Source organism: Natrix helvetica (genome assembly GCF_964273705.1).
Source record: "Natrix helvetica genome assembly, chromosome: Z".
Classification (NCBI taxonomy): domain Eukaryota; kingdom Metazoa; phylum Chordata; class Lepidosauria; order Squamata; family Natricidae; genus Natrix; species Natrix helvetica.
Genome location: NC_138554.1, coordinates 15,583,467 through 15,603,772, shown reverse-complemented (window position 1 = coordinate 15,603,772; position 20,306 = coordinate 15,583,467). Strand labels below are relative to the sequence as shown.

Here is a 20,306-nt window from a genome sequence, read left to right as displayed (position 1 = left end):
GGTAGAGCATTCTAGGCGCTGACCACTCTGTTGCTGAAACCTTATTTTCTGCAATCGAGTTTGAAGTGGTTTACCTTCAGTTTGTATCAATTGTTTGCCCGTGTATTATTAGCTCCATGAACTACCCTGTAGTTTGCTGTAGGAATCATATCCCCTAGGTATTTTCATCAGCTGTTCATCAGCCCTATCATCAGCTGTTTCATCAGCCCTATCAGGAAAATTCAACAGAACAGTGGCTGTGAGTTTTTTCACAAGTCACAAAAAGAAATAGGAAGTGTTGGAAAACTCATGTGCGGCCAGCAAACAAGACTGCATGCATTGACAAGCTTATTTTTTCGGTTTATAAGGGTCTATAAGTGTGTTTGAGCCATCGTTCTTTTGTTCCTGTATATTTGATTGATTGATTTTTTATTTGTATTGTTTTAAAGCAATCCATTCCTACCACTGATTCTTTGGAAAAAGTAGATGATTGCAGCATTGGTCAAAAGGGCCCAGCAGAGATTATACTACCTGAGACTTCTCAGGAAACAGAAACTGGATGAAAAACTGCTTTTGACCTTCTACCGCTGTATGATCGAGAGTATTTTAACTTACTGTATCTGTGAGTGGTTTGCCAATTGCGCAATGTGTGGTTTGACAATTGCGCAGCACTCCAGAGGGTCAATGTCATTGCCCAGAGGATCTCCATTCTTTGGAAGAGCTTTATAACTCCCATTGCCTTAAGAAAGTTCAAAATGTTCTTAAAGATCCATCTCATCCTGGGCATCCTTTTTTTTTGAACTATTACCACCTGGCAGACAGTGCAGGATAATAAAAACAAAGACAAATAGGCTGAAAAACAGCTTCTATCACAGGGCAGTAACCATATTGAATTCTACGGTATAGTGCAATATTGGGTTTTCAATTTCAATTACCGTATTTTTCAGAGTATAAGACAGACCTTTTTCCCCTCCAAAAAGAGGCTGAAAATCTGGGTGTGTCTTCTACACTGAATACAACATTTTTTTGCCTCATGAAAGACTGCCCCTTCACCAAAATGGTCATGTAGCACCTGTAGAAGGCTTTCTCGTGTTAATTTATAGTTTATGTTAGTTTAAATTAACACGATGAGCAACATTGAAAGAAAATATATACAAAATGTTTTATCGTTGGCACCTATCACCAACGAGATTGGCTAAAATATACCCAAATTTGAAACCGACCTGTTGGAAATGTAAAAAAGAACAAGGGACCTTCTATCATATGTGGTGGTCTTGCCCAGAATCACAAAAATATTGGGGAAAAAATTGAAAATGGGTGCAAGAAACCACGAGAGAACAAATAAAATATAAACCCGAAACCTTCTTGCTGGGAATAATTAAAGGGAAATACAGAAAAAAAAAATATCAATATTTACTAACACATCTTCTAACTATAGCTAGAACTGCTTTCGCTCAATACTGTAAAAAACTACTACTCCTCTGGATGAATTAATGATTAAAAAAACACTGGACTGCGCAGAGATGGACAAATTAACCCTAAAATTAAAAGATAAAGAGGAATCGGAATATTATGAAATCTGGAATAATTGGTATGAATGGTTAGAAAACAAGAAAAATAATTAAGCCAAAAACAATATATATAAATATGTATAGAACTGTGTATAAAAGTATGTAAATATAGAAGCGGAATATTATAAACATGTATAGATAAGATGATATAACAAGGTACAAATGTTAACATAATGACTGTAATATATAGTGAAAAGAGAAAAACATGTATAGATAAGACGATATGACAATGTACAAAAGGTTGACACAACGATTGTAACATATGTTGAAAAGAGAAAAAACAATAAAAAATTACTATTTAAAAAAAAAAGAAGGCTTTATCAGCGCTCCTGAGGGCTGGGGAGAGGAGAAATGAGCAAAAAATGGGCCGTTTTGTGCTCAATTTTGCCCTCCCCCCCCCCAGGAGTACTCTATAAGCTTCCTAATGCCTTTTTTTTTTTTTTACAAAAAACAAGCCTGTTTTTGTGAAAAATGGGCCATTTTTTGCTTGTCCTCCCCGAACACTCTACAAGCCTCCTGAGGGCTATTCATGCCCTTTTCTTTTTTTGAAAAAAAAAATGGGCCCATTTTCGTGAAAAATGGGTCGTTGTGGGGAAGTTTGCAAAGTGCAAATTGTTTTTTTTTTTTTTTTTTTAAATTGCCTCTTCAAAAGCTTGGTGCGTCTTATACTCCAGTGTGTCTTATACTCCGAAAAATATGGTATATAGAATGTAAAGGATGTATGTTTTTATTTTTATCGTTATAATGTACGATAAAAATAAAAGACGGCATTTAATTTCATTGTACCATGTGCAATGACAATAAGCTGAACTAACTAAGATCATTGGTTCCTTAAATAAATAAATCTGTTGGCTGTAGAAAGTTAGCACCAACCCCTCTCCTAGAAGAATGGAATATTCTAGGAAATATTTTTTTTTTTAAAGGCATGGATGAGAAAAGGAGAAACATGTTTTTAAAGGCAAAAAGCAGCTCCCTGCCCTCAGTAGATATCTGGTGCTCAATGAGCAGGACTGGGCCAGCCAATCTACAAGACAATTGGACTTTCAGCTCTAGTGTGATGGGATTAAGACATGGCCCTCCAGGGCACTATAGGATTATCTATCAGCAGAGCTCACTGCATTGCTAAATTACCTGGGGACATTGCATCACCAAGCAAGGTTCAACCAAATTTACCTCAAACAACCTCAGCTATGACTCCTGCATAGCCCCATGGGAGTCTGACAGCTGCCAATAGAATACACATTCATGCACAGGAAGCTCAAATTCAAAGCCCAAGAGAGGGTATAAAAACCTCTCATTCTTCACTCCATGTGGTCAGCTTCCCAGAACTTCAAACCCATGTGGTCCTGTCCACCATTAAACCATCTTTAGCCTCCATGTTTCCAGTGTCTTTCTCCCCACTTGAAATTGAACCAGATGGATATTTCTTCCAACAGGGCTAGCAAGGAGAAAAGACAAAAAGAAAATATGATAAAATATTTCTCCACAATATGAGAAAAAAAACAAATGCAAAATAATTATGATGCAGTAACCAAGACACTGCATATCTCACCCACATATCTAACTGCAACTTGTATAATGCTGCTAAAATTAGATGCAATCTGTTAAAATAATTTTCCATTGAATTGTTTAAAGCAGAAGTAAATTTGCAGATCGGAATATGTTTTCTGGGAATGCAACAATCTTGAGCTTCCAAAATAGATACAAAGAAGTGTTATACAAGTCTGGGCAGAGAACAAGAAACTGTAGCCAGTTAACATAAATATTAATATCTCCGAGATTTTAGTTCTTTAACTTAAATAATGAGAGACATAATACATCATACAGTCTTGATCGAGAGTTATACCTGAACTTCTTGACCTATATTTATTGAATTCCCAGGGTTAGAAATATTGATTCAGCAATATCTTGACTTGCTTTCAACTTTTTTAGAACTTCCAAGGTTATGCTTTGAGATTTAGGAGACATGATAAAGACAAATTATTTTCAACTTCTGCTTCAGCATCTTTTTTGTGGCTCTTTCCTCCAAGTTCTCTTCTTTCCTTCTTCCAAACCATTTTTTTTAATTGCCCGCTTTTTCCTGTAGAGTGGGAAGATTGAGATGATTCTATTTGATCTAACCTGAAAAAGTTTGGATTTATTAGGTAAAGGTAAAGATTCCCCTTGCGCATATGTGCTAGTTGTTCCAGTGCTCATCTCCGTTTCAAAGCCAAAAAGCCAGCACTGTCTGAAGACGTCTCCATGGTCATGTGGCTGGCATGACTAAACGCCAAAGGCGCATGGAACCCTGTTACCTTCCCATCAAAGGTGGTCCCCATTTTTTCTACTAGCAGTTTTGCATGCTCTCAAACTGCTAGGTTGGCAGAAGCTGGGACAAGTAACAGGAGCTCACTCCGTTATGCGGTACTAAGGAGTCGAACCGCTGAACTGCCGAACTTTCTGATCAACAAGCTCAGCGTCTTAGCCACTGAGCCATCATGTCCCTGCATTTATTTCCCAGCCTTCCACTAAATTCTTGCAATAGCATGTTTCTTTAAACAAAGATAGTAGAATCATAGAATTGGAAAATGCCTTGGAAGTCTTCTGGTCCCTCATACCATCTGAAATAAATGGTTGTCCAATGTTTGCTTTAAAACTTCTAGTAATGGAATTTCTTTGAGTTTTGGAATGAAGTTGTTTCATTACTTCATAGTTACCAGAGTGAACTATGAACCCCACATTATAAACAATGTGTTGAGATTTTGAAAAGAGTGCAGAGAAGACCAACTAAGATGATTAAGGGCCCGGAGACTAAAACATATGAAGAAGGGTTGCAGGAATTATGTATGTGTAGTTTACAGAAAAGAAGGACTAGGGGTGACACAATAGCACTGTTCCAATATTTAAGGGGCTGCCACTACTTATTTTCCAAAGCAAGACAAGACAAAGGCAAGATGAGAAACAATGGATGTAAACTAATGAAGGAGAGAAGCAACCTAGAATTAAGGAGAAAATTCCGAACAGTGAGAACAATTAACCAGTGGAACAGTTTGCTTTCAGAAGTTGTGGATACTTCATCATTGGAATCTTTTCAGAAGAGACTGGAGGACCCACTTGTCTGAAATGGTACAGGGTCTCCTACTTGAGCATTGGGTTGGACTAGAAGACCTCCAAGGTCCCTTCCAACTCTATTCTGTATTGAAGTATTGAGGTAATTCCTCCTTAGTTCAAGTTTCGATCTGTCACTGCAAAGTTTCCACTCATTGATGCTTGTCTTATTCCTGTATTGGAAGACTGCTATCATGTCTCCTCTTTGTCTTTTCTTTTTTTAAGCTAAACCTACCAAGTTCTTTTAACTGACATTCATAGAATTGAGAGGCCAAACTCTTGGCTTTTTGCATTCTTTCCAGTTCTTCAACATTCTTCACCTACTGTGAAGACTAGAAATGGATATGGTGTCTTAGATATAATTTGACCCTATAGGATAACTATTTCTTGGGATGTTGATTCCATGTTAGCAATCTTGACATGGCTGAATGAGCAGTTAGTGAATGGGTGGAGGAATGATTGACCATGCACTACAGAAATACTGTATCTCTGTGTACGTTTCTAGTCCAACATTGACGCTGCGTGGTATTACTAGCAAAGTTAGTGAATGGGCTGAGGAATGTTTGACTATTCATTACTGAAATAGTGTATCTCTGTGTACATTTCTAGTCCAACACTGACACCTTGTGGTATCAACTAGTATCTCATCACAACCTCTTGCTTCTAGCATTTCTAGTCTACCTCCTAAGCCAGGGGTGTCCAAACTTGGGAACTTTAAGACTTGTGGACTTCAACTCCCAGAATTTCTGGGAGTTGAAGTCCACAAGTCTTAAAGTTCCCAAGTTTGGACACCCCTGTCCTAAGCCTATTTTACTAATTTACTAATTTTGCTTGGATCTTTTTACTGATTCACACGATATCAAATGAAGCATGAAAATCTAGCCAGGACTGATGAATGCCACTCAGGTGTTATAATTAAAGTATTGCAAAGCTAGGCATTGCAGAATAAATGTGGACCTCAAAAAGTAGAAGACAGACTTTAAAAAAAAACCTAGAACTAAGGATAAATTTTCTGATAGTGAGAACAATTAATCAGTAAAATGACTTGCCTCCAGACATTGTGGGTGCCCAAACACTGGAGTTTTAAAGAGCAGATTGAGCAACTATTTTCCTGAAATGTTATAGAGTTTCCTGCTTGAGCAGGGGTTGGACTAGATAACTGCTTTTCACAGATTGCATCCCTTTTAGGATATAGCACCAGTCGCCTAGCAAGGTGTCCAAAACTTGATGACAAAAAAAGGAACAAAGTGATAAAGTACAGATAGTCCTCGACTTACAATAGTTAATGACTGTTCAAAGTCACAAAGGCACTGAAAAAAAAGGACCTATGATCATTTTTCACACTAATGACAGTTGCAGCATCCCCAGGGTCATATGCTTTACATTCAGAGGCTTGGCAACTGATTCACATTTATGACTATCATAAAATTAGATTTCACCACTGGTGCAGCCTTGGAGAGAGGAGCCAGTGGATCTGTGCCGAAGGGTAAAGGAGGAGCAGGGGGGAGAAAGGAGAGGATATAAAAAGAGGAGGTTTTTTTTTGGGGGGGGGGAAGGGAAAGGAAAAAAAAGGGCAATGGGGAAAGAGAAGGGGACGGAGAAAGGACAGCCTTCTCTGAGACAAGCAGAGGGAGAGAAGGGGATAGAAAGATTAATGTCAGAAAAACAGGCACAAGTTTCCCATTAAAGGTGTCCTCAACCTACGACCACAATTGAGCCCAAAATTTATACTGCTAAGTGAGAAACTTATTGATTTGAGTTTGTCCCATTTTACAACTTTTCTTGGTATAGTTTTTAAGTGAATCACTGCAGTTGTTAAATTAGTAACACGGTTGTTAAGTGAATCTGGCTTCCCCTTTGACTTTGCAGGTCAGAAGGTCGCAAAAGGGGAGCAGGTGACCACAGGACACTGCAACCATCATAAATAGAATAGAATAGAATTCTTTATTGGCCAAGTGGGATTGGACACACAAGGAGTCATAAGATACAACACATAGTGATAGTCAAAGGTTACTAATAGGTTACTAAATATGAATAGAAATTCAGCCAAGTGCTTGAATTTTGATCCCTTAATCATGGAGTGGCAGCATTGGTCATAAGTGTGAAAATGATCATAAGACACTTTTTTTTCAGTGCTGTTGTAACTTTGAACGGTCACTAAATGAAATGTCATAAATTGAAAACCATCTGTAATCAATGACTATGAGATGGGCGTTTCAGTAACACAGAAATTGTAGGTTCCTTCTGGATTGCAATTTTAAGTTCCATGATTTTTCGAAGAGGCAACTGGACTTTCTGTTTTTTCTTTGAAGACTTTTTACTTTCTCATCCAAGAATCTTCTTCAGCTCTCTGTAATGACCTGGATGACTGAGAATCTCCATAGACATTTAAGTTCTATGGTTTACACGTTTATTGGGGAAGGTAAGAGTGGCATAAGGTGCAGAAAAAGTTAGGGTGAAGGAGACGCCTCACCTACAATCTCTTAATTGATTTTGTCCTTTTTTCTTTGCTCTCTGATTTCAACTTCCTACCCTTAACTTTCTGTTTGAAGAATGGAAGAAAAAATGGGTCAGTATTTTAACAAAACTGAATAGATTTATTCTTCATAAATGGACTCACAAATAAAAAGCGACAAGGAGGATATTAAAAGGCATATCTTAAAGATACAGAAAGTAAAATATGCATCATAAATAAACATAAAAAAAGAATTGCTATTGATTTTGCATACAACGTTCCCTGATGCACACCTTTTTATTGAATGTAGGGTGACCCAAAAATACAATTTGATACAAATTTCATAACATTCCTTTAACTTACTGCAATTCTATCCAAATATGCTCCTTTGCATTCAGATTCTGCGTTACATACCTCTAGTAACTAATTTCCCAGGCTTTAGATTTTGGAAACTGAACATGAGTGAGAAACACGAGAAAAAGGTTATTTTGTGGATCCACCCCAAGATGTTCAGTCTTCACCAAAAGCAGGAGTATCGAACCCGATTTCATTGAGGACCACATTAGGGTGGTCTTTGACCTGGGGAGGGCAGGGGGGAGCATGGTCAGCTCAAAGTCACTTGTGTCGGGGCGCCTGTGGTGGTCTATGCTCTCTGCCAGCGAAAGCAGGGTCCTGAGCTCTGTTTTTGGTTGTGATGGCCTCCTGCAACCCTCTCCCAGTGAAAACAGAGCTTGGGAGTGTCACCCAAAGCCCTTGTGAGCTCCATTTGTGGCTGTGATGGCCTCCTGCAACCTTCTGCCAGCAAAGATGGAGCTCAGGAGGGCTGCAAGCAGAGGAACTGTGGGCCAGTCCTTCACTGTTTCCAGGATAACCCCATAGCCTGTTCTAAGCACCCCACATGTTAGATCCGGCCTCCGGGCCTTGAGTTTGACACCTCTGAGCTAAAGGAAGAAATTCTAATTCTCTTATACAACACCATTTATTTCTTTTTCTTTATTAGTTGCTCCCTGCGATTTAGATCAGGTCTTAGTAAAATGACATAGCATTTGGGAAAAAAGATACAACTTAGCAAGCCAGTGCTGGAGGCCAAGATAGAGAAGACCTCCACAATCACCATGTATTTTCCTTTGGTGCTCATGTAGGTTGGAACAAAGGACAGCCAGACACTGCAGAAGACCAACATGCTGAATGTGATGAACTTGGCTTCATTAAAACTATCGGGTAAATTTTTGGCTAAAAAGGCCACAAAGAAAGATACAATGGAAAGGAAGCCCATATATCCTAGAACACAATAGAACATTTCAGTTGAGCCTTCATTACATTCCAGCACTATCTCTTCCTCTAAAGTGCGCATGTCAACATCTGGGAATGGTGGTGAGGATCCCAGCCAGGTGGCCAAAATGCCTGCTTGAACAAGAGAACAGGAGAAGACAATAAAAACTGGCAGTTTTCTCCCCATCCACTTACTCATCTTGGAATGCGGCTGGATGGCCAAAAAAGCCAGGATCACCATGATGGTTTTTGCTAGTATGCATGAAATTGCCACTGAGAAGATGATGCCAAAGGATGTTTGTCGAAGAAGACAAGTCATTTGTATGGGACGGTCAAAGAAGAAGAATGCACAAAGGAAGGAGAGGATGAGGGATACAAGCAGGCTGTAGCTGAGACTCTGGTTGTTGGCTTTGACGATGGGCGTGTGCTGGTGCTTTATAAAAACTCCTAGCACAAAAGACGCAGTCAATGAGAGGGAGATAGTAAATGAAGTCAAGGTGATCCCAAAAGGTTCTTTATAGGAGAGAAAATGTATAACTTTAGGAACACACACATTTTCACCATCTTTCACATAGTGATCTTCTGGGCAACTGATACAGTCATCCATATCTGAAAAAGAAAGAGGTGAAGAGTCTTAGTCGAGAATCTTTGCGGTCAAGAGCCTTGATAAGTGGTTCTATCAGATCCTGGGAAAGAAGATGCTTTCTGCCTTAAAGAAAGAGTCAAAAGGTGGTGATTTAAAGAAGGTCTCTTCTGTCTGTCACATGATCAATGTCAAGGCCGAGGAAATCAGGAAATTCAGGCAATTCAAATGAATATAGCAATAGCACTTATACAACACTTCACAGTGCTGTACAGCCCTCTCTAAGTGGTTTACAAAGTCAGCATATTGCCCCCAATAATCTAGGTCCTCATCTTACCAACCTCGGAAGGATGGAAATTGAGTCAGACTTGAGCCTGGTGAGAGTCAAACTGCAAATTGCAGAGACCTTGTAGTCAGTAGATGTATCCTGCAATACTGGCTTCTAACTACTATGCCACCACGGCTCATGTAATTATCTCTCTCTATATAAAAGCCAAATACCACTCATTCATCGCAAAATCTCCAGAACTTGAAAGCCCACAAACTTGAAATTTGGCACTTATGTTCCTCTTGGCTTCTAGGTGCTCACTAAGAAAAGATTTTTTTTAAATGGCCACCAGATCATTAATAATCCTTATATGGTAATTAACACATTCTGATGCTAAAGAGTTCTATTCTCCCTCCCCACCTGCAAATAACTGCTCCAACTGCCAGTTGCCTCACGTTCCGTTACCTCAGTTCAAATTCGCAGATGTTCCACTGCTTCACTAAGGAGTGGTCTGGGCTGCTTACAGTACTAAAATATTGGTACCTCACCAAAATGTCTATGTCTTCCACCTATGGAACTGCTTCCAGACTCAAAGCAGTGGGAGCAATATTCCCTTATGTGTTTCAATCACCAACTACTACTGACCCAACAGATTGAATTGGAGTGAACTGGATTTCTCCTGCATTGCCCGGTAACATATTTTCATCACGAAGCATGGGTATCCAGATGTCTGTCTGTGTGTGTGTGTGTTTATTACAAACTTAAGCTCTCTACAAGTATCTGAACTATTAATAGGCAAAGCAAATAGGTAGGCTGCAAGAAGCAACAGAATTCAAGGTGGTCACAAGGTATCTGAGACTAATGATGCATTAGCCTCAGTGTTGTGTCCGGGCAGATGACGTCAGGGAGCCTTTCGTTCGTATTTAACACTCAGGTACCTTGTATACTTCACGTCAACCCTGGTCATCTCCTACAATCAACGTTTTATATCCCTCCCCCTCAAGGCAGCTCTAAAAAACTACTTATTTAATCATCTATTTCTCAAATATTTTTATCTTTAATTCATTATCATGCTTTTTCTTTTGCTGATGATTCTAAAGTGATTTATAAAAAATTGAAAGTGAGTGATTTTTCTGTGTCTTCATGAATGGAATGAGGAAGAGGAAGTCGAGCAATGACTGGAATAAAACTTCATTAACTCTCATTTCTGATATGCTTAAAAATGGGGCAGACGTACCCATCAGATAGGAAATCTTCTCTTCTTCACATTGGAGACAATCATAGCAGCAGAAGGCCTCAGACTCCTTCTTGACCTTGTGAAAGCCAGGCTGGCATGGATCATTGCAAAGAGAAGTAGGAGGTACCTGTCCAAAAACATTAGGATGGAGATAATGCATTTTTAGGATGACTATGATCATGATGCATCAATTGTTGCTTGTATGTACACAAAGAGCTTATACACCGGACACAAATTTCTTGTGTGTCCAACCACACATGGCTATTAAAGAATTCTATTCTATTCTATTCTATTCTATTCTATTCTATTCTAGTCTAGTCTAGTCTAGTCTAGTCTAGTCTAGTCTAGTCTAGTTTATTCTAGTCTATTCCACTCCACCCCACTCCATTCTACTGTACTCTACTTTCTATTTCAGTTTTCATCTGTCAACTGCTCAGCTTTTCACATAAATTTGGATGCTCGTGGCTCTAAGAATTTGCAAGGTTTTGTACCCAAATTCTTAGTTCATTATTTATCTGCCTCTCCAAAAATACACTCAGTACTAATAATTTGCTACCTAAAATATTCCAGTGGCCACCTGCTTCAAATTTCTTAAGAGTGATTTGAAAAATGTTTTTGCTTGTTTGTTAATATGAAATCTGCTACCACCTATTTCAGATGGGTAGCGAGATGGGCAGAATATAAATTAAATAAACAAATACAACAAATAAACAAATACATAAATAAATATATTTTATATTTATTTAATTATAAATAATTAAATAAATGAATAAGCTGGAAGCTAACAAGCAAGTAAACAAGCTATCCATCCTGTTCAGATGTATCATGAGTTGGGCAGAATATAAATTAAATGAACAAATATAATAAACTAACTAACTAACTAACTAACTGACTAACTAACTAACTAACTAACCAACAAACAAACAAACAAGCTGCTAGATAGCAAGCAAACCACCAAGCCCTTATTTCAGCACAATTATTTTTTTGCTACCTGTTTGAAATCTCCATGCCATTGGATTCCTTTGTCAGTCACCACAAATTCTTTCTCTAAAGGGGTTTTAGCATTCAGTCTTCCCACTTTCACTTTGGCATAGGAGCCATTTGGAAAAGTGACCAAGTTGACGAGATCAAATCCATCCATAACTTCTCCCTGTTCATTCAAGGTCACTTGATCTCCAACACTATTGTTGAAAGAGATTTTTTGAAGAAACGAATGGAGCTTGTGGGAAAAATAAACCATTGTAAAAAGTACACAGGAAACATTTTCACATTTCTGTAATAAACCCTGTGCTCGTTTGCATCACATTAGGGCTGAAAAAAAGTTTCCCAAAATCTATGTTTGGGGTATAAGACACACCCAAATTTTCAGCCTCTTTTTTTGAGGGGAGATGTTTTACTCTGAAAAATATGGCATTTAAATTAAGATCTTTCATTATTTCCATATTCAACTTATAATCCTTCATTTTTTAATTATTCATTATTTCAATATGTTATTTTTATGTCAATCTTCATCTTCTGCATATCATACAATTTAATACAAAAAAAAAGGATTGTTAATCATATTTTTTTACATTTCTCTAATAAACCCTGTGGTTCATAGCAGTAAGGTTAGGAAGGAATTGTTACCTGCCAGGGTTCAATGTCTTGAGATATTGATATTGCCTTAGATCTGCGGTTGGATGAGTACATCATATCTAAGGCATGTGCCATGGCATAAACTGCATTGTAGATGCTGTAGCTGTGACCAGTCATGCTCATTTCAAAGAAAGTTGTGGGAAGATTCTGCAGCATCTCTTCCCCAGTACAAGCATCTGTTGCCGTTGAGTTTGAAATTGAACAACTGAAAGCATTTTCCCAAAACTTATTGATGAAACTGTTTCCATTTTCCAAAGAAGGCTTTACTTTCTGAAGAAATTCTTCAAAGGCTAAAACTTTCTGTGAGTGGATTGAAAAGGAAAGGGTACCATGGAATATCTGTATATCGAAATCTGTTTGAAACTTGTTGGATACAAAATCAATCTGGGCTGTTGAAATCCAGACCTTTCCCGAAGAAACGTTGAACTTATGTTCTGAAGTTAGCATGCTCATCCCAATGTCATTCCACCATAAAATGTTTGCTAGCCAGAACAAGGTTACCGTTTCTCCATAAACAACAACTGCATTGGCTCTGCTATTTTGGAAAACTGAGATGTGTCTAGGAATTTTTTCAAGAATTTCTTCTTTACTGCACATTGGGTGGGTTTTTGGAATTCTTTTTATGAAGTCTGTACATATTCCCTGCTGAGAAAGTATGGGTTGCAAAACCTCCAAGAAATTTTCTCCGCTTTGGTCATCAATAAGGACAAGGCCAATCCATTTCCACTTGAAATGCAGAAGTAACTGGACTATCCCCCAAAGTTGAAGGGCTTCATTTGGAACCATGCGGTAAAAGGAAGAGAAGTGAGAGTCATAATTTACTGTTGGTTGAAATGAACCATAAGAGAGCTAGGGGGGAAAAGAACCATATGTTTCAAAGAGGAATGAAATGGAAAGATGACAAAATCCTGCATGGTATCTCTGTCTGTCTGTTTCATCTCTCTCTACTACAAATTTATTATCTATCATCTATCGAACTATCTATCCTCCATCTATCTGTCTGCCTATCTACAGTATATCACCTATTCATATCATCTATCTGTAATCCCAGAAGTGGGCACTCTGCAAAGCCAGAGCTGCAGAAGTTGCAACAATGGTGTCCACACATGTCTGCCTGACATGTGACAGGATGTTTCATGCCTATATATGTCTTACCGGCCACCTGTGGACACATCATGAACAGCCCACAATCTGTTAGATGACTGGGTCCTCTTTGAATACGATGGATGAACATCATCTATCATCTATCTATGATCTCTGTCTGTCTGTCTACTGAATCTATCCATCTATCTATCTATCTATCTGTCTGTCTGTCTGTCTGTCTGTCTGTCTGTCTGTCTGTCTGTCTGTCTGTCTGTCTATATATCATCTATCTATCATATATCTATCTATCTATCTATCTATCTATCTATCTATCTATCTATCTATCATCTATCATCTATCTATCATCTATCTATCCATCTTCTGTCTGCATCCCTCGCTCCCTCTCAGTCCATTTCAATAGATGCCGAGAATAGAGTCAATTATAACCAGGTGTTATGTATAAACACAAATATCCAAGACCAAGTGTTTTTTGTATCAATATGTTGCTCTACAATTTCATAATGAAACAGTTTAATGGAATATTTAACATCAGATAAAAATAAGTCCAAAGACAATTGTTCTACTCTATACATTAATGAGTTATTTGATGGAAATTCTTCTCTGTTTTGGGCCAATGTTTTATGTCTTATCATTTCTAACAGTATCATTTCTCTCATTGTTCTTCATCATCACCCTTTTTGCACTGCTTTTGGACTAGGAAGAGTAGCAAAAACAACAACTTGATTACTGATTTGTGCTCCATGCGTTTGGCGAATTGAAATGTAATCCTTAAAAGATGGTCATGACACAGAATTTGGAGAAGTATACTTTAAAAAAACTTTCCATATTTGTGTGTTTGTATATTCATGTGTATTTGTGTGAATACACATACTAGCTGGAGTAATCTCCTGTTCCTATAAAATACAGTTTTTAACGTACACATTTTTTCATATATTAAAGTTTTTCTTGGCATTTAAAGATTCAAGAAATGGATGGCATACTGAAAGTTTTCTGAACTGAAAAGTTCTTTAAGTGGCTATAGTGCAATTTATAAAATGTTATCCTGTACTACTACTTATTAAATATACTATAAAGCAATGAATCAGCGAACACCTGGAAGTAAACAAAGTAATAAACAGTAAAAGCCAACATGAATTTGTCAAAAACAGATCTTCTTGTACTGCATTCTTTAACAAAGTGATAAAATTATTGGACCAGAGGAATGCCATTGATATAATTTACTTGGACTTCAGTAAGGCATTTGATAAAGTAGACCATAACCGACTAGTAGATAAAGTAGAAAAATGTGTGTTAGACAGCATCATCACCAAATGGATTCGTAACTGGCTGACCAAACGCACTCAATGTGGAGTCCTCAATGGAATTGCATCTACATGGAGGGAGGTATGCAGTGGAGTACCCCAAGGCTCTGTTTTAGGCCCAGTACTCTTCAATATCTTCATTGATGATTTGGATGAGGAGATAAATGGGGAAATCATCAATTTGCAGATGATATCAAGCTGGCAGGAATAGCCAACATTCCAGAAGATAGGCTTAAGATACAGAAGGATCTTGACAAACTTGATCATTGGGCACTATCTAATAAAATGGAATTCAATGGTGAAAAAAGTAAAGTTCTAAATATAGGCAAGAAAAACAAAATGCACAGGTACAGTATATGTGGTACCTTGCTCAATAGTAGTAACAGTGAGGGGGATATTGGAGTCCTAGTGGACAACCATTTAAATATGAGCCAGCAGTGTGCAGCAGCTGACAAAGAAGCCAACACAGTTCTAGGCTGCATCAACAGAGGGATAGAATCAAGATCACGTGAAGTGTTAATATCACTTTATAATGCCTTGGTAAGGCCACACTTGGAATACTGCATTCAGTTTTGGTCCCCACGATGTAAAAACAATGTAGAGACTCTAGTAAGAGCACAGAGAAGAGCAAAAAAGATGATTAGGGGACTGGTGGCTAAAGTATATGAAGAACGGTTGCAGGAACTGGGTATGTCTAGTTTAATAGAAAGAACGACTAGGGGAGACATGATGGCAGTGTTCCAATATCTCAGGGGTTGCCACAAAGAAGAAGGAGTCAAACTATTCTCCAAAGCACCTGAAGGCAGGACAAAGAGCAACAGATGGAAACTAATCAAGGAGAGAAGCAACTTAGAACTCAGGAGAAATTTCCTGATGGTTAGAACAATTAATCAGTGGAACAGCTTGCCTCCAGAAGTTGTGAATGCCCCAACACTGGAAGTTTTTAAGAAGATGTTGGATAGCCATTTGTCTGAAACGGTATAGGGTTTCCTCCCTAGGCAGGGAGTTGGACTAAAAGACTTCCAAGGTCCCTTCCAACTCTGTTATTCTATTCTATTCTATTCTATTCTATTCTATTCTATTCTATTCTATTCTATTCTATTCTATTCTATTCTATTCTAAAGCTGATATATAATTTTATTAGTTTTTTTAAAAAAACTAATGTAAACTCAGATAAAGAGAAAGAAAAAAAATCAAAGAGAAAGCTAAAAATAGCAGAAAAATTTGAACAAAAAAAAAGATGCAAAGAAGTAACTTCCTATTTTCTTTTCAGCAATTATACACAAAATGTACCTCTTATTCTATGGTTACAACATAGTTCTCTTCTTTATATAATCAAACGTGTCTCATCATCAAAAACATAAATCATAAATTCATTTTCTGTTTCCTACAAAATGTTTATGAGGGTTTCCACTCAGCAGTAAATATAGATATTTTCTTTGATCAAATAAGTCAATTTGGCCATCTAATCAAAGTCTATCATCCTCATGAATAATGTTTCCATTGTGGGTAAAGTTGAATCTTTTCACCTTTGTGCATAGAATAATTTTGCTTCAGTTATCATACACAACAAACAAAGCTGAATGACTATTTTTCAAGTGTTGGTCCATCAAACCCAAAAGAAAAAATTCTGGTCACAATTATATATTCATCTTTAAAATTCACTGAATAAGTGTTTGCATTTGAACCTGGAATTTTCTAGCTTTTTTACATACCCACTAAACATGAATAAAATTTCTCCTCTTCCTCTCCTCCTCCTCTTCCTCTTCCTCTTCCTCTTCCTCTTCCTCCTCCTCCTCCTCAATCCCAACATAAATTATACCATAATTTTATATTTTAAAAAGAAATGTCTTAACTGGTTGTAATTAAGAGAGAATTTCTCAATAATAAGTGTTTTTGCAAAAGGAGTGAACCCATACAAAAAGACACATATTCAGATGTCATGATGTACTTATTTATGTCCTTATACTTTCAATCCTTTTTCTTAAATCATGTTTCCATTATATTTTTAGATGGTCAATTTTCTACAGGAGAAAATGAGAAGGAACTAAGGATAAGATTATCATAAATTTCATGGTGCACATCCATAATTCTTACCTGAGGAACTTTGTAAAGGCCTAAGATTTCCTCCATACACAAGGAAGTATCAGCACTTAGTCCACCAATGACACCTGCTAATTTTCCATTGCTTCCACACTTGTAATTGGGAAGAAACTGATGTGATTTAGAGAGCAGGTCCAAAGTGGCACGAAAGGTTGTCCTTGAATCAGTGTAGCTGTCATGGATGTGGAACCCAAGAGTAACATTGGGTAAGAGCTCAGAATTCTCATTGATCTCATCAATGGCGAAGACCAAGGCTAGGCTATGTTGGATGAACTTGGTGATCAATCTACAAAGAAAGAGATTGGATGTATGTAGGCAGAAATTAAAATTAATTATTTTAATTCTTTAATTATTCCTCCTTGGAAATAACAATAAACCCCCTTTTCACAGATTCCACACAAGATATAAGCTATTTTGATTTATGGAAAAGCTTTTGTACCATTGGAGATTTTAGGAGAGATGTTTGCTATTAGAGAAGAAAAAAAACGAAATGCATATTCCCTTGAAAGGGAATATAGAGGGATTGTTGATTTCCCATTATGTTGCATCCCAGTATGTTGCAGCAGGAGAACTGCTTAGTGTGGATTCTTTCAGGAAAGAAGAAGAAATGATCGAGATAAATCTGGATGACTTAGGAATGAATAGGCACACCAGAACTATGGTGCGTGAATCGTAGTTGGAACTAGATGATTCTAAATACATAAATCACTTATTGCCATGTGGTGATCCAGCAGAAAGGAGAGGGAATAGAGAAAAAGTCAGACTAGCTGGCCCATGGCAAATTGGAATGGAATGGAATGGAACAGAGTGGGGTAGGGCAGAGCAGAGCAGAGCAGAGCAGAGCAGAGTAGAGCAGAAGAGAAGAGAAGAGAAGAGAAGAGAAGAGAAGAGAACAGAACAGAACAGAACAGAAAAGAGAAGAATTCTTTATTGCTCAAGTGTGATTGGACACACAAGGAATTTGTCTCTGGTGCATATGCTCTCAGTATACAAACAGGCAACAAATAATAACTCATGATCATAATTATAATAAAAATACGTTCATCATAAATCATGCGATAGAATTACAGAATAACAGAGTTGGAAGAGAGCTAGGCCATCTAACCCAGCCCCTTGCCCAGGCAGGAAACCCTACACCATTTCAGACAAATGGTTATCCAATTTCTTCTTCAAAGCTTGCAGTTTTAGAGCATTTACAATTTCTGGAGGCAAGGATACAATTCTTAGTGATAATCAGGGAATATTAAATAACAATCAACATAAACCATACTAGGATATTAAATAAAACAACTAATATAAATTGTAAGATACAAGCAACTAAGTTAAAGTCGTAAGAAGATAAAGAGAATGTTAATAGATGAGACTAACAATAATAACAATACTGCCCTACTAGAGTAGTTTGACAATGTTATGGGTACTAGTTGTTTAGCAGAGTGATGGCATGGGAGAAAAAAAAATCTGTCTTTGTGTCTAGTTGTTCTGGTGTGCAATGCCCTACAGTGTTATAGCTCTATAACATTATATTATTTTAGTTCATTTATTTTGTGAATGTCAGACAGTAGCAAGTCATTTTCTCTGATACTTTGGGATTTCAAAGAAATCCTAAGAAATGCCACCCTAAGTTGTACAAAAATATGTACACATCAATAACAAACAAACACAAGGAAGAGCCTCTAGTCATCCTTGAAAGCTTTGGGAGAAAGGGGGAAATGATTTTCTTACATTGGAAAGTATATCCAGTCTTGAGAAGGAACCTTTGTAAACGTTATCTCAGACAAAAGAGGAATGATGTGAGAGGTAACCCCACCAATGAAGATGTCACCTGGTTTGTGCCACTCCTGTAAGATGCGATGAGGTTCACTTTGGATGCATTTAACAGAACCTGCTTTGCCCACTGTGTTAGGAAGCAGCAATAGCAGGATTGCCAACGCTATAAACCTCCCCATTCCCAATGCTAAGCCTACACCTAAGGGGGAGTTTTCCCCATGTCTGTTTACTAGATCAGCCCGGTTTATGAAACAAGCTGCCTGGTCTGCTAAGATATATGTTAAACGGGGGGGGGGGAGAGATTATGAAAGCATGCACTGAAAAGTATTCAAGAGAGAGCTGTCTTAAACATAACTCTAATGTGAGCTGGACAAACTGCCATGAGTTAGTGGCAAATCCCTGCTATACTAAATCCCTAATTGCAGTTCTCCGTGGTTGATTTATATTGTTGATTTATATTGCCATTTCTGCTCTTTCTCTCCAAATCTTTTAGTCTTCTGCAAAGTAGCCAGAAGTCTGGCTAGACAAGTTGACGACATCAGCAATTTCCATAATTGCAATAATTATTTTAGAAAAGTGCAAAAACATAGAAGCAAACAAATCCACCTCAACTGAACTATGCATATGTTGTTTTACAAGGAATGGGACTCCTGAATCCCAATGACTGAATAATAAAGTACGTCTCAAAGTATTTAATCTCCCCTTGGAATTGGATGTTACCTGCTTCTTTTTTTCCTGAGCATACACATAGGGTCACTTTTGCACTTGTTATGGTTTCTGGGAAGCTCAGCTCTAATCACTTTAATAAATGTATAATGTATACATATAATTTATTGTCAGTGTATAAGAAATTATGCACCTTCATGGATTACTGCCTTGTTGTGGCGAAGGGGCTTGCATAGCTCAATGAAGCTATGGGCTATGTCATGCAAGGCCACCCTAGATGGACAGGTCATAGCAGAGAGCTCTGACAAAATGTGATCCACTGGAGAAGGAAATCGCAACCTACTCCAGTATCTTTGCCATGAAAACCACATGGACAGTACCAAAAGGCCAAAAGATATGATGCTGGAAGATGGTTTGAAGGTGTCCAATATGCTACTGGGGAAGAGCAGAGGGCTAGTACTAGCAGCAGCAGAAAGAGTGAAGCGGCTGGGCCAAAGTCAAAAGGATGCTCAGCTGTGCATGTATCTGGTGGTGAATGGAAAGTCCGATGCTGTAAAGATCTATACTCCTTAGGAACCTGGAATGTAAGATCCATGAATCAAGGCAAACTGGACATGGTCAAACAAGAGATGGCAAGACTGGGCATCAACATCTTAGGAATCAACAAACTAAAATGGATAGGAATGGACAAATTTAATTCAGATGACCATCAGGTATATTACTGCAGACAAGAATCCCTCAGAGGAAATGGAGTAGCCTTCATAGTCAAGAAAAGAGTAGGAAAAGCAATACTGGGATACAATGCCTCAAATGACAGAATGATCTCAATACGAATCCAAGGCAAACCATTCAACATCATAGTAGTCCAAGTCTATGCTTCAACCACTGGTGCTGAAGAGGATGAAGTTGACTAATTCTATGAAGCCCTAAACCACCTTATAGAAGTAACACCAAAAATGATGTCCTTATCATTATGGGGGATTGGAAAGCTAAAATAGGAAACCAAAAGATAACTGGAATAACAGGCAAGTTCGGCCTCGGAGTACAAAATGAAGCTGGGCACAGGCTGATAGAATTTTGTCAAGAGAAGATGAGGGTCATAGCAAACACTCTTTTCCAACAACCCAAGTGATGACCCTACACATGGACATCACCAGATGGTCAACACAGAAGTCAGATTGACTATGTCCTCTGCAAACCAAAGATGGAGAGGCTCTAATCAGTTAGTAAAAACAAGACCAGGAGCTGACTGTGGCTCAGATCATGATTTTCTTGTTG

General features: G+C 37.9%; 1 protein-coding gene across 1 annotated transcript; it reads right to left on the bottom strand.

Annotated features, from left to right (window-relative positions):
• Nucleotides 1-8,071: 8,071 nt before the first annotated feature.
• On the bottom strand, nucleotides 8,072-18,541 carry LOC309381725 (vomeronasal type-2 receptor 26-like; the record flags this gene model as incomplete). The annotated part of the gene is made up of 6 exons (XM_081933010.1): nucleotides 8,072-8,973; nucleotides 10,453-10,579; nucleotides 11,444-11,671; nucleotides 12,079-12,936; nucleotides 16,590-16,881; nucleotides 18,318-18,541. 6 exons carry the CDS (start codon nucleotides 18,539-18,541, stop codon nucleotides 8,072-8,074), a joined length of 2,631 nt encoding a protein of 876 aa, XP_081789136.1.
• Between the last annotated feature and the right edge of the window lie 1,765 nt (nucleotides 18,542-20,306).